Consider the following 27,999-nt stretch of genomic DNA (forward strand, 5'->3'; position numbering starts at 1 on the left):
CTGTGGCTCCCCCAGAGCAAGATTAAACACACCTGATATTCTACCGATTCAAAGTATATGAGAGAAAACATAATACAGAAACCCCAAAAACATTGGAACATTCATGTCATTATTAAAAAGAAAAATAGAACTCCAGTCCCCCTTTTGGTCCTATGCGATACCTGGCATACTAATTGCCTCACTGCTAGTTACTAATTCTAAGATGACACAGGTCATATGAAGACCTTATCAAGATGGTATTTTGCTATTTGCATTACAATCCAGCAGCACTGTATTCAAATAGATAAGGGCACAGACATTTCAAAGCCTAGACACAGTGATGAAACAGATTGTGGTAAAGAACATGTCAGAACATTGGCAGGTTGTTCTCCTCTGTGGTACTGAATGTTTCAAAACGTTCTGTACCACACTCTTTTTCATCACTGTTTAAGACTGAGTAACATAATTACTCACACCTTTATATAAAGTATGGAGCTTTATTCTAAATGCAAGCACAGTGCGAAGGGAATATACAGATAGTAAAATATGAAATACATGTGTACTGTATGTATAGTCTGATGTTAATAAGAAACTGGTTGAGCAATAAGCAATCTTAGAATTAGCAGAATTTCTTCACCAGAGTCCAGTTAAAAAAAAAAAAACAATGTCACTAAACACTAATAGCATAAAGTCTGTTTCCTTGTTTACTATAAGAAAAATCTAAAGGTTTAATTCTACATTATACACACTTCATTACGCACCTTTCTGTAAATTCTTAGGTCAAATAACTTTATCCCAAAATCATGTAACCATTCTCTCATTTCCCCATATTTTTTGCTACAGTTAACATCCTTAAAGGGAGCACATCCTCCACCCATTCGTTTGGTGAATCCATCATCCGTTCCCATAAATTTGCCTCATCTGCACTGGAGTCCATCCAGCCCACCACTGCCCCGTAACTTTTACCTGTAAAGAGAAGAAGCTGTCACTGTTCAGCTACTCACTCATGATCAGAATTGGCTTCAAAATTGCTTCAAAAATGATGGATGAATTAATTAATAAACGAAAGAACAAACAAATAAATACATTTGGATTTTCAGGTATTCCTGATATTTTTTTCGTGTACTGAGAAGAGAAGAAAAATGTTTTCTGCCAAAAAACATGAGCAAATTCTCTTTTCTCAGCCAATACGAGGTTAAAAACGAGAAAAGGAATAGTCCTTTGGCAGATGTGGGTTCAAAGGTCACACAGAGGTCGGCAGCTCACCGGTGCCCAGGCCCAGTCTCAGGCCGCCCACGATGTGGCTGGCGATGTGGTCATAGTCCCAGACCGTGAGCTCCACACAGGCCTCGGGCAGGTCCCCCGCCTTGAAGCCGTCGTAGACCATGGTGTGGTTAAACGACGGGCTCCGCGTCTTCTTCAGAACCCGTGTTTTCTGACAGCTCTTTCTGCTCGTGTCAGGAAGCACGAAGCTGCCGGGGAATGGGACAAGTCAGATAGGGCGACATTGTTAACACAGCCCCTAGAACATCTTCATAAAATCCCTAATCCTGTGCGACGGGAGATTCTAACTGGGGGCGTCGCCGGCTGCACCAACCAAGAAATATGATTGGTCTGCTGAGCCAAAGACCAAGGTCCCTAGCCAAGGGAAGGCATTGCACTCTATTTTTTGTTTGTTCAGGGTGACATTGCATTTTTTCGTGTACATTCAGTTGCTACCTCATGTCTTCTAACCTGTGCTACTTTCTCCCTCTCGAATCACCACAGCAGCAAGCTCAGCTAACTTATGAGCATCAGTTATACTAACTGCATCACTGGAACTACTGTAGTAGGTCTGCAGCAGGTTTCCACCACAGCCCTCACTGGCTGCTCTGCACAACTGAGCTGAAGTGTCCTTTGCCAATGGAGCTAACTGCAACCGTATTGCTCCTCCAGGGGTGACATCATAATCTGTAACTGACACTCATGTGCTAACTCGCATCTTTTTAACTTGAACAGAGATTTAATTCACAGTCTCAATTCTCCCAATTCACAGTGCCAAATGATTGCACAGACTTGAGGTACACAACTGACCAGAACAACTGCGATTGTGAAATGAGACTGGGACAATTCCAGCAATGCTGCAACCAATGTATCTATACTGCCCTGCAGGGCTGCTGGACACCGTTAAAACTGGCAAGGTTATGATTCGATATAGCTGCGTATTTGCTATCGGTCCTCATACGTACCACTTCACAAAAGGGTTAATGGATATGCCCCGGATAATAGGGAGGTCCTTACAGTCTTTCACCCAGATGTGGACTTCACCCGTGTTGGACGATTTGTTACCTGAAGCACAGAGAGACGAGTCGTACATAAGCAACATAAAAAGGTGTTTTCATGCAGACAGATCAAGTGTTAATAAAAACCAAAAGCCTAACTTGCTGTTCATTCTCTGGTGAATATAAACGGCAGCGATTGGTAACTCGGAAGAGGTTTGGCAGTTTTACCGTAGGCCATCTCAGGAAGGAAACGCAGAGCCAGTCTCAACTCCCCTCTGTACTCCGAGGCCTGGAAGGCAGACGGCACCTGTAACGGAAGAGGGTATAGGCAGCAGTCTCCTGAGTACCTCCATCAGAATGCACAAGCGCGAACCAGCTCTGTTTTCTGCTACATTTCAAACTTCAAACATTTCAGTTAAGATGGCAGGCTTAAGAGAGGTAATCATATCAGCATCATCAAAAGAAATACGATAAAGGCTTTAATTTGATTTGAGTATGGTTTTCACAAAAAAAATGATTACAGCAGCTATTTCAAGTACAGTTTGACATTGTACAAGTGCATTTTTTCACAGAATCACTGGCATGCACAAATGGTTTTGATCATGAGTAAATTTACTATTTTTTTACATAAAAAGACTTAAAAGAGGAATGAAATCAAAATTGCTGAGGATCTAACATCTCTCTGCATGTCTTACCCTCGGTTTCAAGGTTAAGACGTCCATATGGGTTTTTCCAAAGTCCCATTTGGACAAATCCATCTCTACCTCACCCAGGAAAATGTTACGCCCAAAAGTGTCATTGTGCCACACAGAGAGGTTGAGCATAAGATTTTTGAGGGTCTCCATGCGTACTCTGTACTGGATAGGAAAATAGGACAGTTATTAGTATGGGAATCGTATTCAGGTGTGATATACTGTAACAACTTCTGAGTGACAGTGTGGTCAAACAAGAGCCAATATATGGCAAAGCAGAGCTTTTGCGAGAGGCAGGCCCAACATCATGACAGCAGGTGATTACCTGCATTTACTAATTACTATTTCAGGCAGAACCTCGTACGTAGACAGAATTACTCTGGCATCCATGTGGTTCTCTTACCCGGAGAATCTCACTGAAATTCGGGTTCAGAGTCTTCTTCTTTACCGAGGTCTTCCTCTTACCCAACTTTGGTTGGTTAGGTAAGAGGTAGCTCTTCACATATCTAGAATCAGAAACATTTTCAAAGTGAAACAGTAAATTAGCAAGATTCCTATCTTCAGTAGGAATCTTATGCTTTGCACTTTGTGAAAGTTTACTAATGAACACATTCACCTGAAAGTAAGGTGTGTTGCAGTTATAAGTTTAGTGAGTAATACTGGCTGACAGCTACTGTATAACAATTTGGAATACACTAGAAAGAACAGCTTCTTGTCATTTTCAATTTTATCTTCAGGCTATCACAAAGGCCGTTATGTGACAAGCAGTGAATTATGAAGTCCTATAGCTGGATCTGAAGGCCTTTACTCCTGCCACTAATAATAGTGTTGGAGTCCTATAGATGGATATTAAGCTTTTAATGACTCCACTAATAATAGTGTTGGAGTCCTATAGATGGATATGGAGCTTTTAATGACTCCACTAATAATAGTGTTGGAGTCCTATAGATGGATGTGAAGCTTTTAATGACTCCACTAATAATAGTGTTGGAGTCATATAGATGAATCTGAAGCTTTTAATGACTCCACTAATAACAGTGTTGGAGTCCTATAGATGGATATGAAGCTTTTAATGGCTCCACTAATAACAGTGTTGGAGTCCTATAGCTGGATCTGCGGTGCTTACGGGTTGGAGCGGTTCTTCTCAGGGTCCACAGCCGCCAGATCTCGGCACTGCACCACGAGGATGTGGAACTCCTTCAACTTCTTCAGGTAGCCGATGGAGAACTGTATGGTCCCTCGCACCTCCACGCTGCCGAAGTCGCCGCTGTAGACACTCATCACACTGCCGCTGACCTGCCCGCGGGGACGAGAGGGGGTGAGTGGGGGAGCAACCCCGAAAACGGCTTCAGAGCCGCAACCAACCCACATCCACTGCAGGGTTAGTCTTAGAAAAAGAACACTTGCGTACTTTAGATTTTCAAACTTCTATTAATTTCCCCTGTGGTGTGGAAAAGGGTAGAATTGCTGACCTCTAACTGGCAGCCTCTCAACAAGAAGGTTTCTGTCTTTTAAATCAGAAAGCTTTGCAATGGATCAATGGTGCAATCACTCCTTCAGGGTAAATAAAGAGTGTATAGCACTGGTGTAAAATAAGTATGAACAGGGTATTGGACTCCAAACTAGAAGACTTCTGGCTGGGGCCTAAAGTTCAGTGATTGCAGGCTCAAGCCTGGGCTATGCCATTAGCCAACTGTGACAAGGAGACTACAGCTGGCCTAATTCTGTCAAGAGTAGGGTGGGTATAAGTTGGCCAGGGCTCCTCAGGTTGCAGGTGCATTAGTTCCTCCTAACAAAACAGCAGGTAGCACCAGGCTACCAGTCTCCACTAAAGAGAGATACACCTTCCACTTACCGGCACTGACTCTCATTGGGCTCTTTGTAACCTTCAGAGCAGTATATAATCACTGGCTGAACTGTGGGTACCTCGGAGTAGTGTGCTTTAGCTACAGCGCTCTCTGTACACATATGGGTAGCACAGCACCGATTTGATATTTGTTTCCACACTGAGAAAAATGTATATATATATATATATGGGATATAATGTCCAATAAAAACAGTCTGTTCTTTATTATTATTATGATTATGATGATGATTATGATGATGATTATTATTATTATTATTATTATTATTATTTGTCCATTTACCAGTCAACATGAGCATAAAGTGCAACTGTATAGCTGAGAAAGTGTTAGGAATCGTGGAGTTAGCGTGCTCGTGTGCAGACATACAGAAGACATGCCGGAGGAGCTGCTAAGGTTAGTGAGAGAGCTGCCAATCTTGGTCCGCCTGCCCGCGCGGACGCTGCTCTCCGAAGCGGAGTCGCTGTCTCTTGCGCTGCTCTACAAGACAGCACAGAAACAGCAGCGCACGGAGACGCACAGGTTATTCACACACATCACACCCTGGTTAAAACACAGCAGAGAGCAGTCACACACGACACACCTGGGGAACACACTGAACACAGACTGAAACAGGCTAAAGCAGCTCGGTCACATGCACACGATGCAGTGGAGGTCAGAGGTCATACAGTCAGGATATTGTAAAATCTCAGAGAGTCATGTGATACCATTTATCCCAGATAGCAATAGTTCACCAGCTGTGGGGTTGAACTGGGTCAGAGGATGACGAACAAAGAAAAAATATATAATTTAATTTATAGGCATCCCTGTCAAATATTACATGTAAAAGACACATTCATCTGAAGAATGTGAATTGCCATGGTTTACCTTCCTTCATTTACAACATTAGGCTTTAATGTTTCATGTTCAGATTAGTCTCCCATTCACTGATGTTTTGAGCAGGTATCTGTGATGTCATGTCCCTTTACCTCTTTCTGCAGGAAAGCGGGCACAGATTTGCTCATGCTCTTCATCTGGCTGAGGTCAGAGGGAGGAGACTGATGTATCACAGAGACTATGGGATGGAGAGGAGGCGGGGTTAGGGTAAGGGTCTACATACAGGTATAAATCATCCCGAAAGCAAAATCACTTCATTAAATGTTTTAATGAAATTAGCAGTATTTAATTAAATGACATTCACGGACAGGATGTCAAGGCATCTCTGTTTTTTTGGACGATGGCATCCTTTTGGCCTCATCATACTGTGGCCTCCGATGTGTATTAGAACAGTTTACTCACAAATCAGAACTATTGCTCATATGAATTTACTCCTGGTTCTGTTTGAAAGCTCAAATGTTTAAGTAACCACATCTGAACAACCTTATCTCAAAAATCAAACAATAAACATACCAATAAATTTATATTGCTAGATTTAAAAGTTGCTACTTTCCTTAAGTCTGTAAGAACTGCTGAGTGATGCTCAGCAAAGATACTAAAAGTGATAGACGATTGTATACTGAAAAAGAGGTGTTTTGAAAAATGAACAGAATAAATGAATAGTTCCATTAAAATAAATAAGTTTGAGAACAATAATGAAAAACTAATATATATAATATTACAATAAAGTCAAAATCAAAACCCATGAAATAAATAAAGGAACACAAAGATTTCATTAACTTGACTAAAATTGATCACAATGAAAGGGCTCTTCTGAATAAATTGAAAAATTCAAAGCAAAAGAACAGATATTTACCATCATCCATACTGAGCATTAATTCACCTCTGGAAGTGTTTTTACTCCTTCCTTCTTCCTCACCTTTGGGGAAGGGAAAAACATTACTCAAAAATGTATGTGGGTGAAATTCAACCATCTGAGCACTGGGAAACCAACATTTCATTAAATATGACAATACAATGCACTGTCCAAAATTATATAAGAATATTAAGTTTAATATAACAAGGTGTTAACCATACAATTTACCCTTTAAAACAGATACTACAAGAACCAAAGAATTGCACCTGATATCTTACTACATTCATTATATTTTTGTTAAAGTTGATGAACATACATTAATTAAATGTATGTTAATACAGTACAAGGATTATTTAAAGATAATAATATCATGTTACTGTATATGAAAAAAACACACACAAACAAAAATAAAATTAAAAAATATGATTATACTGTACGTTACACATATTGAATATAGTCCAATATCAAAATTCTCATTAAAGGTAGTGAATAGTAAGCGCAGGCTTGTCCGTTAAATCAATGAAGCACTTTGGAAAAACAGCACACACCCTAAGGTACGATGTGTTTCTGACATAATGCTTACATACAGAACACAGTACGGTTAGAACCAATTATCATTAACTATTAACCATTATTGGCCTATCACGTGAGAAGTGAATCATATCTGGTATCCGTGTATGCACAGAGTGAACCGAAACCTCTCTGCAGCGGGAGACCACAGAGACGTTTTGCTTACTTGTCGGCAATAGAGTCATGTCCTCGACACTTTTGGAGGCAGACACAGGCCTCAGTCTGGCTCGCTCCAAGGCCATCCTCACAGAGTTCGAGTCTTCGTCATCGCCTTCATAGAATAAAGAGAGTTTATGGAATTATGGAAATTAACAAAAATCAAAACTACCCCCTGCAATCAACAGACAGACCCCATGACAGTTATATTACGAAAAAGCAACATAAAAATGATATTTTCATTGAGTTTCACAGAAAAAGAGTGCTGTGTAAAACCCCAAAGATTTTTATACAACAATTTTTAGAAATAATTCACTTATTAGTTTATTTATTAATTTGAATGATGTATTGTTTTATGAATATATTGGATATATTCATAAAACACGATCAAATCAAGGATTTTAATTTTATTCACTAATTCTAGTTGCGTTGAAATTTTGCCCAAGAGATTTCTCTAACTTTCTCTGTTCAAAATACAAGCTTTCCAAGCCAAACAAACTTAAATGGATAACTTCTTTGATACGAATCAGTTAACCATGAGTCTGTTTTAACAGTTAAAAAAAACTTGATCATATAACCTTGATTACACAATTACATAATTTCCCCAAATAATCAAAAAAAGTGATTATATAGCAAATTAAATATAAAGCAATGGGAAAAAAATAAAAGCAGATCTTACAGGCCGAGCTTGTCCCAGAGTAAGACCAGGTTTCGCAGGTACTGCTCCTGTAGGAATCAAGGTCAAGGCCATCTGTTCCATGGTGGGACTGCCATGGGTACTGCCCCTCACTCCCCCTCCTGGCCTGGGGTTCCTCTGAGACCACTGGGGTGCTGGATCGAACAGGTCCACTCCCCACGCTCAACTCCACTTCTGGTGGGGAGCTGGCACTGGTCTCCGCCTCCTTCTCCTTCTTTGCAGCCGGCATGCTCTGGAACGTTTCCCCCTCTGGAATTCCAAGGTAGTGATGGTAGTCTTGGTAAGGTATGCAGGACCTGGCAAGGGGCTGTGGCCGCTCACCACCATTCGATGTCCCTGAAGGTCGTCTCTCTGGGGCCTCTCTGTGTGGGGGCTGTCTTTCACTCAGTTGCTCCTCCTGTGTGTTCCTGAGGTGCTCGGATGAAATGTCCTGCTGCTCTTCGCTAAGGTTCACCATCCCGGTGGTGTCTCCCAAGCTGGTCTTCCTGGGCTGCTGGGGGTTCCTCTGGGCTATTGAGGTCCTATGCTTGATGAGTGGAGCCTGGTCAGAGTGAAAGGATGAATCCTGCTCCTCCTTACCTGCAGGCCACTGCTGTGACTGAGTCCTTTTTGTTTCCATAGAGGGGCTGCTATCTGAAGATCTTGTCATGCTCATCTCATCTGATGATCCTGACTCTTGTCTGGGAAGAGGGGGTGGAGAGAGCCGTTTCTTCTCTTTGAGCTCACCCTTAGGAGATGAGATATCAATGGTGTACTTTTTCAGATTATAGTTCTCAGCTCTCTGGGCTGTAAAGTTAGCCATTTCCAGATCTTTGGACGGTAACCTGGGGTATGGCTTTTTATCACCAGTTGGGGATAGGCTCTCCTCTAGGTCATTCAGACTTGACTCTTGACCTTTCATTTGGGGGCTTTTTGGACTGAGTGTTATTTTTTCAGTGGGAGGCAACTGTGAAGTCTGCCCATTAGTTCCACCCCAGAAATCACGAAGGTTTTTAAACTGCAAGTTGCTTAGGCTCTGGCCCATCGATGTCTTCTCCATCTTTTGTTTCATTGAGGTGACTGTAAAATTAGGACCTTCTTTGAGTGGGGAAGCACTGTAATCATCATCAGTATCTACCATCCTAAGGTCAAATGCAGACTTTGAAGTCTTTTTGTTCAAACTTGCAGGGGGAGCAGAAAATTGGCTTTTTTTAGTGTCTGCTATCTCTTGTTTTGGTTTATCAGTTATCACTGTGGGTCCAGGTTTCTCACTTTCCCAGAAAGTTTTGAGGTGCCTGACCTTGTCTGCACTGTTGTCAAGTTGATTAGGCCCCTGTTTGACAGTGGTTGCAGAAGAGGATTGCTCCACTAATGATGATACATGTTTGGACAGTGGGGCCATCCCAGAAGGCACCTCCCCTTTCTGGGGTAATTTCTGCAAAACAGTTTTCCCTTCTACTGAGGAGACAGGAATTTCCATATCTTCACCAATGACAATGCATTTAGCAATGTACTTCTCTTCTTCTAAACTCTCAACCAGGTGACTGCTCTCAAGGGGCAGAACTTCATCCACACACCTTGGAGCAAGAACAACTTCTGGTTCTCTATGGTCATTCTGTGCTCTTTTGAGAGGGTCCTCTTGTGTGAGAGAAAGAACTGACTGCACACGTGGTTCACAAACACCATCCTCCTTGTCTATAGACTTTCCCTTAGTATGAATCCCTTGAGCAAGAGAATGAGAGACACACATTCCATAAACCTCTTTCTCATTTTTAGTGTCTAAATATGTTTCTCCTGCCCTTGGTGGGACCTTCTGCTCTGCCTTACAGAGGTCTACTTTAGACTCTATCTTTGTTCTGTCAGTTTGACTAACAGGCTCGATTTCCTTATGTTTGGAGGTTGCACTAGACCTGCTGGTCGGTATTTTAGGGCTACTGTTGTTGCTCTCCCAGAATGACTTCAAGTTAGTGATTCTTTGAGGTGACCGCTCATTTCTCGGCTCACTCTGTTTAACCTCTTGCTGTGTTGTCTTGTGGACTGGACTGCGCAAGATGGCTTTGGCCTCCCTGTCATGCACCTCCTTTGTTTCTATTGCATTTACTTTATTTTGGCTCTGGGGTCGGACAGTGGACATTCGTGGCACTGGCTGATAGGCTAACTCTGTGTTGAGGGAGGAGTTTGCAAACTGAGTTTGTTGCAGAAGGATGGGGTCCTCTATTGCAGATTCAGGGCATGTTCTTTCTTGTTCAGTCAGAGACTGATTTTTATCACTGTATTCTACACAGATGATGCCCGTTTCTTCTACCATTGCATTTCTTTCCAGTTGTGCCCTCCTTAGATGTGACACCTGTATGTCTGCAGTTGGGGACCCATCAGAAATCAATGCTTGGTTGACTGTGGTGAAATCACCTTTGGGCATGACTGGTTGGTCCCTGTCTTCCACCATCTTATGCTTTGTCATATCATCTTCAGGTGCCCCTGGTTGATCTTTGGTCTCCACTTCTTGTTCACAGACGTGCTCTTCTTGACTGTCAGAGCTTCTGCTGAACCACTCCAGGACCTTGGTAATGGAGTCACCCTTGGCGAACTCTGGGCTTTGTAATTCCAGCACGGGTGAGGCTTCGTGGCTCCTCATCCGAGCATAAACTGGCTTACTTTTCTCATCCATGAAGGATGGGAGGCAGGAGACCTGGGGAGGTGTTGATTCAGCCTGCGTCTTATTCTGACCTGTAAAAATACACACATGAATCATTTTTATCATGTATCACACATTAATAGGTGTTACTGAAATGTACAAAGACTATACTACAAAAACAAAATATCAAAACATACACTTGCTTAATCCCCAAATTCCCTGAGATTATGAACAGAAGCATATTCCTTGGAATCCCAATTCAGCAATAGCCTCCAGAACATTTGAATAATATACATATATGTACCTGGCAGGTATAATATGTATATTATATAGAGTTAGTGAGAGTTTAGTAAACTAAGACAATCATAAAAAAACTATTAGTCAATAGTCGTATTGAGCATTAGTGTCCAAGAATGTACATGTGTGGTCTCTTAATTGTGCGTTTCTAAATTAATTAACAGAAACCATTCAAAATCTCTATGGTGGAGTCCATAACTCTTAATTGTTTTCAACTGTTAGTAAATCTGCTGAGATGGAAGCAGGATTATTTTGGCTGGCTGATCTGACCAGGTATAGGATCACGTGAATTTGATTTCAGCATGCATTCAGAGATTTGATTTAATTGGACCAGAGCTTTCAGCGTCACCGGTCTTACCGACAGGGTCGTGGGGCAGATGTACATCTTCCCATCTCGTGGGCGCCATCTCTCCTGTAGCCAGTGGCTCACCTGTACCTGCCTCTTCCCTGCCACCTGCCCGCCCGTGACGCTGCGCCTCAAAGCCGGGAGAGGGCGTGCGATCGCGGGGGGGAAACTTTGTATGGGTCATCCAGCCAAACTTTGACTCCTTCAGAGTTCTGGAAGCATCCGAGGGACAACCCTCTTCCTCTGGTGGCTGATCACAGACTGTGCTGCACGGGGCAAGGCTGAGACCACTGCTGCCATCATTCTTCTTGCAGTTGGTGCCTGGCTCCACCTCCCCTCTTTCCTCATCCAATGGCGCGGGGTGGTCCAGACTGACCAGGTCTTGGTCCCCATACTCCCGACCCTCCCACAGGTTTGGCCCCCCGGCGGCATCCCTCGGGACGAAACCTGCTTGCTCGCCGTACAGTGTGCCATCTAAATTCTTGTCTTCTGCCCCCTTCTCCGTGGGCTTTCCCTCCGGGGCAACGTCAGCGGGCAAAGAGGGTTGGTCACCCGGCAGCTCCAGCCGCCTGCCTGCACCTTCATTGGGCAGCCCAGAGTCATTAGAGCTCCAGCTGGTGCTATGTTTAAGTATTCCTCGGGGCGGGACCGATTTGCTGCGTGAGCCAATCCTCCAGTCCCCCCACTTGGGGAATAGACTATCATTGTCAAGCAGAGAGTCCAGGGGTTTGAAAAGGATTGTTCTCTTTTTTGGTACAGGAGCATGTTCAGTGTCTATTTCTTGTATTTCACCAGGACCTTTTAAGCTGAGGTCATCAGTTGGACCAGATACATCACTCTTGAGTGGTGAGAAAGATTCTGCAAAACAATGGGAACTATGAGTGGTGGATCAATTGAGTGCCTATGTGAAAACAGCTGCAAACTATGACAAGCGTGTGACAGAATAGCACAGGAAATGCAGAAGAGACATGCAATCATTTCCTGATTGATATTAACAACTGACAACCCCAAATTGATGTTTGTGAAGCAGGTAAGAAGAGGTGGGTTTCACTGCATCTAGCAGTATTTGAATTTTTTCTTGTCACATAAACTTCATATACTGCTAGTCTGGCAAGCAAAACCAAGCTGTTTTTCACAGCACAGTTTTAATTTAAATCTGATCGCTATGTTGTTTTTCACTTCTGAGTCTGTGAATACAATGTTGGAATGCCACTGTCCTTGAAGAAAACTGTTTTTCAGTTGTCAGGTGTTCTGGGTGTAGTGTTGCACAGTCATGCAGGAAAGCTTACTGCCTTAGCGCATAGCTACATGCCTTCTTCTTTACTTTATACAATCTGTTTGGTACTTCAGGGGCCATGGTTGCATAATCACTGGGGGGATGTCCTGAGTAGACCTCACTTACATGAGTTATTCAAAAACAATTCCCTAAGCTAAAAGAATTTGGATAAGACTGCATGTATACAGGATCACACAACATGCCATGCAGGTTTAAGATACCAGTACAGGACATGCACATGACACACATGGAGTAAAGGCAAGGACTGCAACCACAGACAGGAAAAAAGCAAACATGTATGGCTCTTGGTGGGATTGGTTAACCAGACTTACTTTTGATTGCAAGGAACAAAGTTGTCCTTCAATTCATCAAATCATTTAAAAAGACAATACACATTGTGTTATCAAACTCTGACCTTCAGACTGGGTCATATCAGAAACCTCAACTCTCAGGAAACAGCTTGAAATAATATTTATTTAAAGTATCTCACAAACCTTTCTAAAATGGTGTGTATACACAGAAATTACATTCCAATGTTACTTATATACTACTAGCATGATTACAACCGTGTGTTCTTTAAATGACGTTTTGGATGTAGTTACTTCAAGAAAGAATTTCCAAACAATTCATCAAAAGTCACCAGCGGTAAATTTGGACTGCCCTGCAGACTTGAATGCCCGCCCCCTCAATGAAATGCGACAGTTCCCTCCTAGAGATTGCACTCTCAGAAGCACACGCGAGCGCCTGTGCACGCTCTCACCCCCCGCGGTCGTCTCGTGCAGCTCCGCGGCTCCGCTGGTTAGCTGGCTGGCTGTCTCCCCAGGGGTCTCCGACAACACCAGCGAGGCCCTGTTGAACGGGTTGTGTCTCTGCGGCAAACAAACACGGGAAAATCGAGAAAAACGCACAACAGAAAAGAAACACAACTCACCAAATGCTCATGTCTACATTTATTAATGAATGAAAATAAAAGGGAGGACATATAGATAAGTATGGACATAGATTCGAGAACAATGAAGCTGGAAAGAAAAATACAACAGGACCTCTAAATATTGATGAGTTAGGAAATGAGTTAAGGGAAGGACTGAGCTAAGGATTGAATGTCAGTACGCTAAACTGCCAATTAACCAGTAAGTGGCATTAGCAACTATGTCTTTTCAAGCTCCTCATAATACAACGCATAGATTATCTTTGTTTTCAACACCGACGCGGAAAAGTAAACATTAATTGGAAATGACTCACTGTTTACATTCATATGATTAAAAACTGGCAATACACCTCTCCCTCTATAACTGCGTGTTAGGTCCATCTACAATACTGAGAGCCAGCTAAAGAGCAGGCTTCTCTGGGAGTTGCATAACGAAACAAAGAAAAAAGCAACGGTATCCTATTGTGTAAAATAACACATTTTAATGTGTTGCTAACACATTGATATGTGCATTTGTTAATTAGCCCTGCTAGAAGCATGGTTAATTATTAGAGCCGAGCCATATGCTCAGGTCTATTTTCTCCTTGCAGTGTCCCTTCATGGATGCTGCGCGGTTTCTGACAGGTAGAATCACCCCCTTGCTTTGCCCTTCATTGGGCTGCATTTCTTAGCACAGCGAGGCTGTACAGACCTTGGTAGAAGAGCGCAAAGCCACCCTCGGTCTCTCCTGCTTTAGGTCCCGGGAGGCATGGTCACTTTCCCTATAGGCGAAGACAAAAGATGGCCGTTCGCAGCACTGCCACAGACAAATATGATTCTGTAAACATCATAAACACTCCAGGTTGTACAAGACATTCACAGGAAACAGCTAGCATCTTAAACCGACTCAGTTTTGATACCGCGTCTGTTATATGTCAGGGTGCCAATAAAGAAATCCTGTAACTTCAAACCATTAAACCTATAAGGTGTATTTAATGGAGGGGGAGGGGAGCTGTCCCTTTCGCCATTTGATGAAACATTATTCATGCATGCACAAATCATTATTAATGCATGCACATTATTCATGTATGCAAAATCCCTCTGCTGAGAATTTCTGCTCTTCAAATTTTCCAATGTGACTTCCAATTTTGCTTTAAAAACAAAGGTTTTTCATACTGAAAAAAGAACCCTTTTTAAGCAGAAGTCTGTGTGTGATTGATTTCCACTTTGATGGAACTTAATGGTGTTTTTCACCAGCGAGGAGCTCATGGGAGCTGACCCCAGAAGCAGCTTACTGACAAACTTGTGAGGGGCACAAGACTCCTCGTTGCTCTCTGACTGGGTCCTGCTGAGAAAACGCCCCCGCTCCATCCCCCTGCCCTTTCCAAATCCCACACAGGAACCTTCCAGAGCAGTAAGACAGAAACAAAGTGAACTGCTGATGCCTTCATTCAGAACGGACTCAACATCAAAGATTCAATGGGTTTTTTTTTTTTTTTTGCTTTTTGTTTTGAAATAAATGTGGGACCCAATGTGGGGCTGACCATATCCGATTCTCAACCCAATTAGGAATGGTCAATCATCTGTAAACTGCATACATGCACAAACCCCACCGCTGATTGGGAAGTACACAGGCATCCACAGTTCTCCTCCAAAACAAACGGTGTTGCCAGCTGCTTCTTTTCGCAGCACAGATTAAAGCTAAGCCAGCACAGACTGGAGCCGGAGGAAGACCATTTGCATGTGGCTTTAGCGCACGCAGGCATAGTCAGCGGTGACACGGGCCGGATTTGGCACGCGGCTGTGAGGTCGATCCTCGCACCACGGCCTGGTGCCTTAACCGCACGAGCCATCCAGCAGCCGGATTCGGCGGTATTCGTTAAATGGTTCCTGCAATTGCTCAGGAGGCTGAGAGAAAGTGTGCCATTAAAGACTCCGTAGATTAAGACGGGACTTTGCCCCGCTGTTTATACACAAAAATAACCATAACAACCCAGACGTGACCAACAGATATTTATAGCAGCGCCATAAATGTTTTCAGGGCAAGGAGACTGGCGACAGTACGCACTCATGGCCAAAAACTTCCTGTCTTCCTGTTCCCAAGATCCAAGTGATGTTTACAGCAGTCCAGTAGCAAACAATAGTTTCACACAGTATTAACAAGATTATGTGCCAACATTAAAATAAAAAATCATTTTAAAAAACATGGAGTGAAATCCATTTCAGTCCATTTCACATTAAACAATATGTGGACAGCTGTTCCATGGTGGCCATTAGCTTCTTCTCTTGAAATTTCTCTGTTTGTCCCTAACAGATCCCTCACATTTACGACAGTCTAAGCTGGAATTGCTGGGATATTCCAAATGCCTGTGTGTATTTACTTATACAGAATCCAGCCTATAACTAACTGTGGCAACAGAGAGAACAAAGAATCTGTTTGAACGGAGGGAGTTCTCCAGCCTTGAATATTTGTTTTATTGTTTAGAGAGGAAGATATTTTAGTGCACAAGCACATGCAGTAAAATTCCAACATCCAGCAAGTATATAAAACAACATAAAAGTATATAAAACTGAACATCAGATACTAGTGTACTTATATTTTCATGCCTCAGTATATGGATGTTCCAGTCAGTCATAAAAGGACAACAGTATCAAACATCTTAAATTACCAGGGGTAAATTGTACATTTGGAGTTTGCAACTGCAAACTGGGATTTGTTGTTCACGCAAGCGTTTTTTAAATTACAGAAAAACGCTTTGTGTAAAATATCACGGGTTTTCACTTCAATTAAAAGTTAAATTCTTCATATGTTCTTTGATGTACGTGAAAGCAGGCGTATGTGAAAGGAGTGTGTACTTATGGCCGTACTGTACACGAGCAGCGATGGGTCGGGTAAATTCTGGCGAGGCCACGCGGCTTCCTGGTTCATCGAGGCCCGCCTGGCTCCGGTGAGAAACACCTCTGTTTGTTCTGCGTGAGTCACAGCGCTCTTAAGGGTGTCATGAGACGGACACACCTCAAAGACACATACTTCAACAGGACAGGCCGGGGCGCTGGGCAGCGCACGACATGTTTGTCTGAGGCCCTGCGTATTCTATCTACCGATCTTCCCCTTTGCAGATATACCCGTCCTGCCTCGCCTTCATATCCTGCCGTGCTCGCCGCAGCTTTTAAAAAACAAACAGACTAAACGATTCCGCACAGTTCGGAACATACTGTTACACTCTTAGCTTTCGTTTAAGTGCTTGTTTTAAGGTGAATGAGCATCAGATAATAATGTAAACATACAGGAAAAAAAAAACATTAAAATCCTCTTACCTCTCCTCTTCTCTCACCTCCTTTTGAATTCTACGTGTTTTGTTGTTGAAAATATACATTAAATTATGCTATGGCACGTGTAGGAGCATTAGCATGTATTAATTCGGGTTGAAAGAGGTCAAAGGTCACCTGTCCTTCTTCGGCTGCTTTGGTGGCTCTTGATTTTCTCCCAAACGTTCCGGGGGGCGTAACTTCTCTTTATTCCCATTACTGAGTGCTCTGGTCCTTGCTGCCCATGACTGGGTCAGGCTCACTGTGGACAGAGAGCACACAAGAGAGAACATGAGCTACAATTAGCCATACAGTCCAACACTGAAATAAAACTCATTACTTCTGCAGAGTCTCTCCCCATTTCTCCTGAAATTGCTCCTAAAGATCTAAAATTTGTTTTGGCCTTTATACAAGGTGCAATACTTGTAACAACAGTGCAAGAAATTAAGGAATTTTTATTCATAACATGATAATTTAAAAAATCCGGTTTCAGCAGAATGTGTCAGTAGACAAATCTGATCATTATACAGCTTTCTTCCCAGCTGTTTCTGTGTCTCTGTTACCATAGTGTTTTCATTGCTAATGTTTCCAGTACAGGATCTGTACAGGACCAATATCTTCTAAATGCTTACCCTGAAATCTGCTTCAGGATTTGATTTGCTGTTCACAGGTGTACATAGACAAATAATCTCACAGCATGAGCATTTTGCATGTATGTGTATAACCCTAACGTGAACGGTAATAATAGCTAATACTGATAAGGTACTGGAACAGAAAGGATCGATGCCAGACTTAAAAGTGGCCCAGATTCATTGGGGCTCCTCTCAAATTTCTATCAATATAATCAGTTTCTGTGACAATAGCGCTGGCTTGCTGGGTGCTATTGTGGAGCGAGCAGCCTGACTGAGTGTGTGGTTTCACACTACCGTGACACACAAAAGGCTCATTTTGGCAGGAATCTCACAGACACCTTTATCCAAAATTATTTCCCACAAATAAATCCTCAATTTAATTTTGCTTTTCAAAGTAGCGATAGGGGTCATAATGACTTCGACCCTTTGAAATGGCACAATATGACTTCACAGTGACTGAGCCTAAAAATACTACTCAGACTCATAAATATGCTACTTACATCTACCTCAGAAATATGTTACTAAGAATGACTTGCCAAGGAGGTCATTCTGGGACTGAGCCTTAGCAACTGTAATTTTCTAGCGGTAAACTATTCTGTCCCGCAGGCGTGCTGCAGAATAGCATAAGCAGATCTGTGTCAAAAGTAAAGCCCTCAAGTAAAATATCAATAGAAGAAGGAAGTCGGTAAATGTGCCACAACAAAATGTCAATAACCTGCCTCCAAATCTGGGCTTTCTGTGCCCTCGAACTACAAAAATGAAAATCAACTTTCCCTTTATCATATGTCCTAAAGTAATAAGATTAGGATTGGTGGAATTTTTGCTGGAGGTGAAATGAAACTCATTAGTTTAGCTGAGTACGCTTTAAGCAGTTAAAAGAAAAACAGTAGACGCTCAGAATGTATGGGAAAGTGCTTTTTACACACTGGCATTAGAGGCCTAAAGCACAGCGTGTGACAGACATGCACTGTGTCCCGCACTCACGCAGGGTCATTTGGTCCTTCTGGTTCATGGACGCCCTGATGATGTCAGAGCCATGGATGCGGTCCAGGTGCCTCTGCGATTTGGCCTCGTAGAACCACTCCCCTGACAGGTACTTGAGCTTCCCACCTTCAGCCGGAATCTTCTGCAGCTGCCTGAAGACAGAGAGAGATGGGAAGAGACTGCATTTATTTAAAAGTTGAACTGGTATTACTACCGATCCCTACTTATTTTATGAATCCTTTCCTTAAAGTCCGCTCTCACGTTTATCCTTCAAAATGGAATACAGTGAATATATAACCACATACAAGTGATTAAATGAATAGCTTTACACTGGACCCTCACATTTTCAATATTTCCAAAAATAATATATGGAATTAAAAATAGAAATGAACACTTAGAATCAATTAACTTCCAACTAAAAAGACACCATATATTATTGTCTTTCTGATATACATTTCACAGTTCATACAATTAGTGGTTGGATAGCTCATGTATAATTTGAATTACTCAGCAACAGCTAATTGTGTTACATCTAAAGGTAGCATGCTGATAAAAGTATGTCTGAATTTAGTTTTATTAAGTTATGAGGGCTCCTCTTCTCTTTTGCTTTCCCTCCTCTCATGTGAAACAATGGCGGTGGTCATGTGAGAGGGCGCAGGAACATCGCTGCACACGCTCAGACTTAATCCCGTTAGCACAAGGCTGACTGAGGCCATGCCTCTGATCTCTGGGAACCGGCCGGAAGGGAGACCTCACCGCCAGTCTCCAAAACGCCACACTCCTACAGCTCCTACAAGTGCACAGCCTGGCTCTGTGTGTAATGATTCACCACAAGGACTTTGTATTGTATTCAGACAGACGCACGCTGTTTTCACAGTTACACTCCAGCTAGCGGCTAGCATAACTGGAACTGGCCTTGAAGGTGCGCTATGCATCTTTTCTGGCAAATACAATGCGAATATAACATAATGGGGGGGGGGGGGGGGGGGGGGGGGCCATTGCTTTTTTTTTCTTTCAAACGTGGAGTTGCCTGTTCAGCTCTAAATGATCTTGTTTTTTGTTCCCCCAGAAGAGGTAGGCCCAGGTTAGGGTTTATAACATTACTGACAGCCAGAGCTGACATTTTGCCGCTTGTTGGCTTAAAAGTGCACATAAGGGATTCGAATCAGGCAGCACGGCTGCCCTTCAGAAAGGAAAACAAGAGCTCCCCTGAATCACAACTTCAGAGGTTCCCACACCACATATTATATTTGTCAATAATATTTGTCATATGAAAATAAGCATGATGAATTCTTCAATTTGCTTTTGCAAAATGCTGTTACACAGCTTTCATTTTATGCAATTACCCACTTTCATTTGTCTGGCTATTTAAAGAGGCAATTTCCTCTGCTAAACTGCTCAGTGAATGTGCCCTGTCTGGAAATTTAACCTGCAATCTGACTGCAACCAGCCTTTGGTCCCTTTAAACTTCTGCATCACATTACCTCATTGAAATGATTATGGCTATTATTATGATGAAAATCGATTGTAATATCCCCCCCATTTGATCCTGCATTCAGATGACAATGGTGAAAACTGGAAAATATTGTGCAAAAGGCCTGAAAGAATAATATTATGATTATTTTGTCTAACATTGCATTCTTACAATGATGGCAGGAAGACTGGGCTGCATTCTTTAGTCAAATCTTTCAGTTCTGATGATGACAGTAAAGGTTTTACAGGACCTTTCCCCTCTCGTTCTGTAACGTAATGTCTTACTGTAACTCTCAACCCCTCAGATGACAGTGAAGACCGGACGGGGAAGCATTCAGAGGGAGCTCCCGAAACTCACTTGACTCGGTCTTCCTCGGCTTTCTTCAGCTCGGCGTCCCTCTTCAGAACCGTCACGATCATCTCCTGCTCCTCCTCCGTCAGGTAGCTCAGGTCAATCATGGTGCCCCTCCCTCCCTCTCGGGCTCCCCTGCAGGGCCTGCACTTCGCTCGCAGTTAAAGAGCCCTTAAGGTGAGCGTTGTGATTGGATATGCTGTCGTTGCCGTAGGAACTCAAGGCCTCGAGGCCCTTTGCGGAGGTCCTACTCCTATGCTTCCGGTTCGTTCGTCCACGCTGGGCCTTGTGCTGTTCTGCTCATTGTTCTCCTCCACCCAGAACGATCAGTGTGCAACAACAAAACAGCACCTGTAATAGACACAAACCCAGATTCATGGCTTCTAACTGTACTGCAAACACACAGAACTCACACAACATACAACAGAGTCAAGACAGTTACATATACTGTGTACACAAACTAGGGCTGGGCAATATATCGATCTTATATCGATATTGTGATACGAGACTACATATCGTCTGGGATTTTGTATATCGTAATATTGTGATATGGCATAAGTGCTGTCTTTTCCTGGTTTTAAAGGCAGCATTACAGTAAAGTGATGTCATTTTCTGATCTTACCTGACTGTTCTACTATTTGCCTTTACCCATTTAGTTATTACATAGGCATTACTGATGATTATTTATCAAAAATCTAATTGTGTAATTTTGTGAAAGTACCAATAGTCATCCCCACAATATCATCACAATATCGATATCAAGGTATTTGGTCAAAAATATTGTGATATTTGATTTTGTTCATATCGCCCAGCCCTCACAAACACTCACTCACTCTCTCACTCTCTCACTCTCCCACTCTCCCACTCTCCCACTCTCCCACTCTCTCACTCTCTCACTCTCTCACTCTCTCACTCTCTCATTCTCTCACTCATTAGATGGATTACAGCAGGCCGTGTAATGCTGAATAGCTGAATCTGTTTTTGTCCTTTCTGAGTGGTTTATGTGGTCCATCATGAAACAGAATACAATTTACACTCTTTCAAGAGGTTGAAAAAACTTCTTTGCAATCCACAAGAAGCAAGATTCAGTCAATTGGTCAAGCGTTTTAAAAGTAGATTAGAAATGTACTTTTAATAGTCAGCTGAACTAGTTTTGCTATACTTGGTACAGTCTTGGTCCATCCTCTGTGCAGACCGCTATATAAAAACATGGATATAAACCCCTCTGTCACCATGCGTATCCATGACTTAGCATGTCTCCATTTGTAGACAGAAGTTACATTGGGATATCCCTCTTTCTATCAACCCGTGACTGACTGACTGACTGTCTGATCTTTTTTAATGCCTTTGGGCCATAGTGAGTTCCTGCAGCTTGCTATCAATGGGTATAATCAGGCAATTTCTCCAAAACCCCTCCAACAGAAACCAGTTGGCACACCAGCGGAGGCAGGGTCGTCGCTGATCACATGAAGCATGTGACCGTTGAGTTTGCGGATTCTCCCAGGACATGAGGCCCAAGGTGAAAAGATTCGACTGGGCCCCTCACACAGAAAGCTCTTTTAGTTTCCCAATCTAATCATGCTGACTTCACTTAGTGTCAGGCAAGTACACCAATTAAGCCCACTTCCATTTTTAGATTTGAATCAAGAAGAAAAAAAACAAAAACATTTTGTGCCGTATAATGTCTTGATCAATTCAACTCATTCAGCTCACTGTATCCATGGCAGATTTTATTTTCAACCAATCAGCTTTATCATTATTGAATGTTGGACGATCATGGGCACATAACTCCTGGTGGATATTTTAAAAGCTACACAAAAACTTTGAAGATCTCTGAAGAGGACCTCTTTTTTTAAGCCTGTTTTTTTTTTTTTTGTTTGTTTTCTTTGGTAAATTCCATTTTTAAATGTTAATTTAATAGACAAATATTTTAATATTCGTCACAACAGATTATATATAGAACAATGATTGGGTTTCTAAGTTAGCATGCAGTCACTTTAGCATTTAAATCTTTTTATATATTTTAATGTACCAGTTTTATAGTTATATTTTTATATATTTTAATGTACCAGTTTTATAGTTAAATTAGTATTAAATGTTCATACACATGCACATTTTTAGGACAAACAGAGTTTATATAGATATCCCTCTTCTCTGGCCATATCAGCATTATAAGAAAAGAAGATAAAAGTATAAACTTTTAAACTATGATTGATGAACATTATTGAGGCATTCACGCTGCAGGAAGTGAAGCTCTCCTCACAGTGCTGAGCAATGTGACACGGGTTATTTTTCACCTCCTGCCAAAATTCCACTCCATGCAAATATTGACCTTCCAAAAAGCCATCTCAATCTCTGGCTGCTGAGTGTATTTACCGAAGACGATAGCACAGTTTACCAGCACTGTTGACCGAAAAAAGGTGGAACCCAGTTCTAATACTAATACTTGCTTAGCCAAACACATTTCAGCTGACAAATACATAAATAATTTTAGATTTTATTTAAAATCACATTTGGGCCATAGGAAACTGGTCCACGGAGTAATATGGATAAGATTAATCAGACGACTTCAGGAAATCTTGTTACCAGGGTTTCACTTCATTTCACAGCTGATGCGATCATCTTGTTCACCATGAGCTTGGCCAATCGAAAAGGTGTGCCATGTCATGTGCCACGGCCATGCCAGTGTCAACAGGGGCCAGGAGTCCCACAGTCAATGTGCAGTACACTACTGAGTCACCAGGGAGTTAAAGTTCCATTCGCCCGTGTTTCCGCCCAATCGCTGTGACTTAACAACCCCTCCGGCCATTTGGGAGCTGGCGGTCAGCCTGGATCAACTACGAGTCCCACAGTTCTACAGGGCCGTACCTGTGCAGCCCAGTGGAGTGACTGGCGTGGGTCACGGATGTGCTTCCCAATGTGCACTCTCCCGAATGGGTACGGGATGCGCTATTAGGCATTGCACCGAATTGTACAGAAAGGTAAAATACGCAACAAACGTTCTTTAGAAAGTACAACAGACGCAACACAGATCTTTCTCTCTCTTCTTTTAAACACCACGTCAATCAAGTGTAGGAGGAGACTGCTTCAGAAATACGAAATATTCGACGGGAGGTAAAACAAGGAAAATCTAACAGTAACAGAATGGCAAAACGTGTAACCATAGCAACACATTACAGAAGGTATGCCTTCATGTCTGAAATCAGATAAAACCCTTGCCTTACATGGCCTGGTGTGGAATGAGCTTAGGGGAGACTTCAAAGGCACTTTACAGGAATTAGCTCCCCAGTAAAACTTGTGAATTCACGGCTGAATTGTCCGCACACATACTGTACACACCAAGAGAGGGAAACAAAAAATTTCCCATAAGAATGAAATGCTTTGTAACGTTTCAGACTTCTTATTTACATAGTGTACATTATTAAACCGGAGGACGGTTCAATAGTAAATATGCAACTACAACTCTTGACCTAACTCTTTGCTGAGTGCCATAATTACCCGCAGCCTCAGACTGTATGCTACGGGCTAATGTTGAAACAGATGGGCTTCAACCAAAGCCACTCTTGGGAAGACAGAGTAGGAGCTTTATTCTTTACATTTCCTATTGTACATAGCACGTAATGTTATAAATATGCATTCTGAATGGCTTCTAATCGGAATGCGACTTCTTATGTCTTTTCCGCATCACTGCGCTACCACAAGGGCTACTGCACTGTAGAGCAGGAATGATACGCTAATTCCGGCACTTTCTATGCAATGTACGGCGGGCTTCACTGGTCCAGACTACGGAACATGATCCCGCTCGAGGGAAATGCATCTCTGGCCATCCCAGAAAAGGGCACCCGCTACGGAAACCCTCTGATCCGAAACTAATTTACCCGCCAAGACATTCCGCCAGCCAGTAAGAGTACACGAGGACAGACGAGTACAATAAGTCGCTACAAAACATGGAAACAAAAGCAGCAGCTAATCACCATGCTATTCAAACTAAGGAGGACTGTCCTGCCGATGTATTTCTTCCATATGGTAAGCTATCTGAGTATGAGCTTTCCTGCAGGCCATTGCCCATAGTCAGTTATATAGTTACATAATGGGTATAATATTTCCATTATTGCAAGCTCATTAACACAGGCAGGTTCTATAAAATATAGTCTATACATTAAAAAGTAAACACAAACTGTTAAATAATCACCCTAAAAACAGAATTTAGTCTCTGGAGTTTTAAAAATTTGTTGTGTATTCTTTCTTCCCCCCCCTCTATTAATTCTGACCTGACTTTATTTTTCATTTTGTTCCCCTTCATTTTCAATTTGCTTTCATCATCACCACACTGTATTCTGGATAAATTGTGAGAGCAGTTGCAAGTTACAGGGAACAACTGCCCTGTACTGAAATAGAATAAAGCACACCATAAATGCCAAAGTACTTACAGCTCTTATTGGCATCATATGAGACACATTAACATTATGACTACGTCTGAGCACTTCTGCTTGTCAGCATTCTGCACAATTGCACCAAATGGTTTTGATACTTTCAACCCTACACTCTGAGCTTTTTTAAATCCCCTGTTTTTTTTTTCTTTCCAATTTGGAATTGCCATTTGTACCTCTTGAGTTGCAACCATGTCACAGTTACCTGTGCCCACACAATGAAGCCTCTGCAGTCTGAGCATATGTCATTGCCTGTGACCCACAGATTATTTTATAGCTTACAGTCCACACAGTACTACAGGAGAGAGCCAGCACCGACTGGTAGAGAGGCACATATCAAACAAAAACAACTGGAAGCCTGCAAACGCCCTGCATTCACGAGCTCACACTGCTTGCTGTTCAAACCTGAACCCTTATCAGACCAGGGAGAAAACATCACTACATAAAAACACACTGACATTCTTAAAGTGGAAGAATTGAAATGTCTCATTTCTTTTTAATTATTTTTATACTAAGATTAGTGTCATTTGTTTTAGACCAGCTGAGCACCATCTTGGGTGACAGAATCTGAGCACACATTTTGACATCATTTCCAAAAACGGCCTACTCCTGAAACAACAGCTGAAGCAGGGAGCTAAGTCATATTCTAACAGGAGGCCCCCCTTTTCACCAGGGCTACTGGCCCAAGACATTTAATTACAGACATTTAATTTAATTGTGCGGCCACAATTTCCAGGGGATTTATGCAGTGTACAGGTAAAATATACCAGTCAAATGTTAGCGTGCTACATTATGAGGGATTACAAGACTGTTTAGGATTTGTTCCTCTCTGCTACATTCCCCAAAAGCAAATATATGCTCTATTCAATTATCCATGCATTAATTCAATACAAAAGAACAAACATTTACCACTGATGCTTTGGTGAATCCCATTAGCGAGGTACCTAACCGGTTAAATCACCTTATCTAGTTACCTAGCACCTGTTACATCCTGTTATTTAGGAACATAACACATGTCGGTTACATTTATTTAGGGTCTATTATCTATTGGATTTAATTAATTCAACACCTACTATCTGTCAGATTTACTTATTTATGTGCCTAATGCCCACATAATCCCCTTATTTAGTTCCCCAAAATGGTTAGGTCCACAGATTTTGGTGCTCTAATGTCTCTAATGTAATATCTCTAATGTAGGTACATAAAAGCCAATAAGGACAGCTCATGAAAATAATTCTATTTGAAGTGATATGTTAGAAGGGTTCTGCAAACACATGGGAAATCTAACTGAGGACATTATGGGAGGAAATGTGCAAAAGCCATTGGCTGTGTGTTCTGTAATTCCTACATGGGTGCACCTAATAAGCTACTGAAAACCATGCCAAACTGATCCACTGAAATCTCATAAACTAAATAAATAAACAGCCTCAGATCTGGATTCAGTTAATTGCCCTTAATACTGACTTTTGAATAAATGCCAGTGTAATTTGCTTCTACCAAATCAGTTTGGCAAGTTCACTTTGGTTATTGCTGCTCTCACCAATGAAGAAGACCACTTGCATGTTGGCTCAATGCCAAGGTTAAATAATGACTGAATTCCCTGAGGAACACTGAACAGTACTCCCAAACACACCCTGTCTTTGGTTGGACAGACGAGGACACAAGCACCTAGCTACTTTATCATTTTTTAAATTTTTTTTATTTTCTTAGTCTGTGTAGGTTCATGCTAACACAAACATTTCTATCCAGCAGTGTTACAGGGAAATACGGAAAATTTGGAATGTTAAATGCTGACCTCTCACAAAGAAGAGGTCAGCATTTAGAATGTGCCAGAATGCCGTGACACAGGGCCCAGGCAATACGTGTGGAACCCCACCCAAATCTTCTGAACTGGGTCGCTGTTCAAAAGAAAAGCTAACTGTGCAATACCCAGATGATACGTGGTTAAAAAAAAAGTATCATATTGTCTCTTTTTACCATTTAAATAGGAAGACATAGTCAAAGCGACTTTTAGAATCAGATACTTATGCCTATCGTTCTGACCAGCTAAATGCCCTTAAATCATAAATTTCTGTTGAACATTAGATAAATAAAGAATGCCAATCATCATGGCAGATTGAGCAACAGCTGCCATATCTGTTTAAATGCTTGCATGCCCATTTCACAAACCCTCCTCAAAGAGCATGGATTGCTACTCAAGATTAAAAGTACAAATGGATTCAAATATTTCCATGATTTCATAGTTTAGGTCAACAATTATTTACCAAATTACCATTTTTAGAAGACATTTTAGAAGAGAAAAATGGGGAAGAGGAATAACGGGGACAAAGTCATCCTTTCAATACTTTGGTGTTATTGCCAGTAGCCTAAACAATATGAGTGATTGGGTTACGATAACCAGGAAATGCTATATGACATAAATTCTTGATAGCCTTGTATGAAGTGTTAAATAACGTAAACTAAGCATATCTCTACATCCAAATCTGGCCAAGATCAAGTTCCCAAGTAAGTGGACCACTTGCCGCAAGAAACTTGACATCAAATCTCAAGGTCGGGCACGTTACATTATAGCCAAGCTAACGAACAAGTACAGTATACAGCCAAAGCCCTCAAACAGAAATATTTTATGTGCAACATACAAACAAATAGACAAACAAAAGAAACAATCAAATAAACTATTCAATACATAAAGAAACATTACAAATACACTGGATACACAATATGAAATAAATAAATAGTTTCGGGAGCTATATGATAACAAGTCTGTCCCACAGAAGGGATCAAGATATCGCTCAGTGAACTAACAGAGACGAACATTGATGCAGTTTTAATAAGCAAGCCCTATAATGGACAGACTATAACAGCAGAATTTGCGTTTAGTATTACAAAAAAACACTCCAAAAAACATTTTTGTCAGTAATTTACTACTGAGTGTTAGAAAAGTAACTAATGTCCATCTAGTCATCTAAATAGAAGTTATTTACAGTAGCAACTGCATCAACGTTTATATTTCAATCACACGTTTTAATTTTGCGCCCAAAACTGTCCCTTATAACTTTGAGACGTTCTCTATACGTCCCGTCATATTCAGCGATCATGGATAACTGCTTTAGATGGCTAGCATGACAGCTACAGTCGGTGATATTTTTCAGTCACGTAGGCTATATTTCGACAGCATATTAAAAGTTCGGAATGCATTTAGCAAGTAAGCTACAGTCGCAAACGGAGCGTTTTAGACTTAGAATTATTCATGACTACGACAGGGCAAAAGTTTACTCTACCTTCGTCCGGTTCCTGGTTTGCTCATCTCCCAAAACAGAAGCGTGGAAATTAATCCGTGGCAGTGGATTAAACCCTCTTGAGTTTGACTGCGGGTGACATCAGAAGAGGGAGGTTTATATGAACCCACCCTGTCAGTGAAACCTGTTCC

The 27,999-nt window shown here is 41.8% G+C and overlaps 1 protein-coding gene across 4 annotated transcripts; it reads right to left on the reverse strand.

Annotated features, from left to right (window-relative positions):
* Positions 1-53: 53 nt before the first annotated feature.
* sytl2b (synaptotagmin-like 2b) lies at positions 54-27,999 on the reverse strand. Of its 4 annotated transcripts, XM_035386260.1 has the most exons (19): positions 27,851-27,990; positions 20,146-20,490; positions 18,315-18,466; positions 16,837-16,960; positions 14,102-14,171; positions 13,243-13,351; positions 11,219-12,064; positions 7,932-10,655; positions 7,263-7,367; positions 6,527-6,589; positions 5,763-5,848; positions 5,164-5,274; positions 4,059-4,228; positions 3,336-3,438; positions 2,936-3,097; positions 2,469-2,547; positions 2,208-2,307; positions 1,246-1,451; positions 54-945 (listed from the first exon to the last, which is right to left on the reverse strand). In XM_035386260.1, the coding sequence occupies exons 2-19, from the start codon at positions 20,244-20,246 to the stop codon at positions 797-799; spliced, it is 5,460 nt and encodes a 1,819-aa protein (XP_035242151.1). In that variant the 5' UTR covers positions 20,247-20,490; positions 27,851-27,990; the 3' UTR covers positions 54-796. The 4 variants fall into 4 exon arrangements, with proteins under 4 accessions (XP_035242151.1, XP_035242152.1, XP_035242154.1 ...); XM_035386261.1 differs by lacking the exon at positions 5,164-5,274 and having other exon boundaries at positions 27,851-27,991; XM_035386263.1 differs by lacking the exons at positions 54-945; positions 1,246-1,451; positions 2,208-2,307; positions 2,469-2,547 and having other exon boundaries at positions 2,940-3,092; positions 27,851-27,998.

Source organism: Anguilla anguilla, chromosome 12, assembly GCF_013347855.1.
Source record: "Anguilla anguilla isolate fAngAng1 chromosome 12, fAngAng1.pri, whole genome shotgun sequence".
Classification (NCBI taxonomy): domain Eukaryota; kingdom Metazoa; phylum Chordata; class Actinopteri; order Anguilliformes; family Anguillidae; genus Anguilla; species Anguilla anguilla.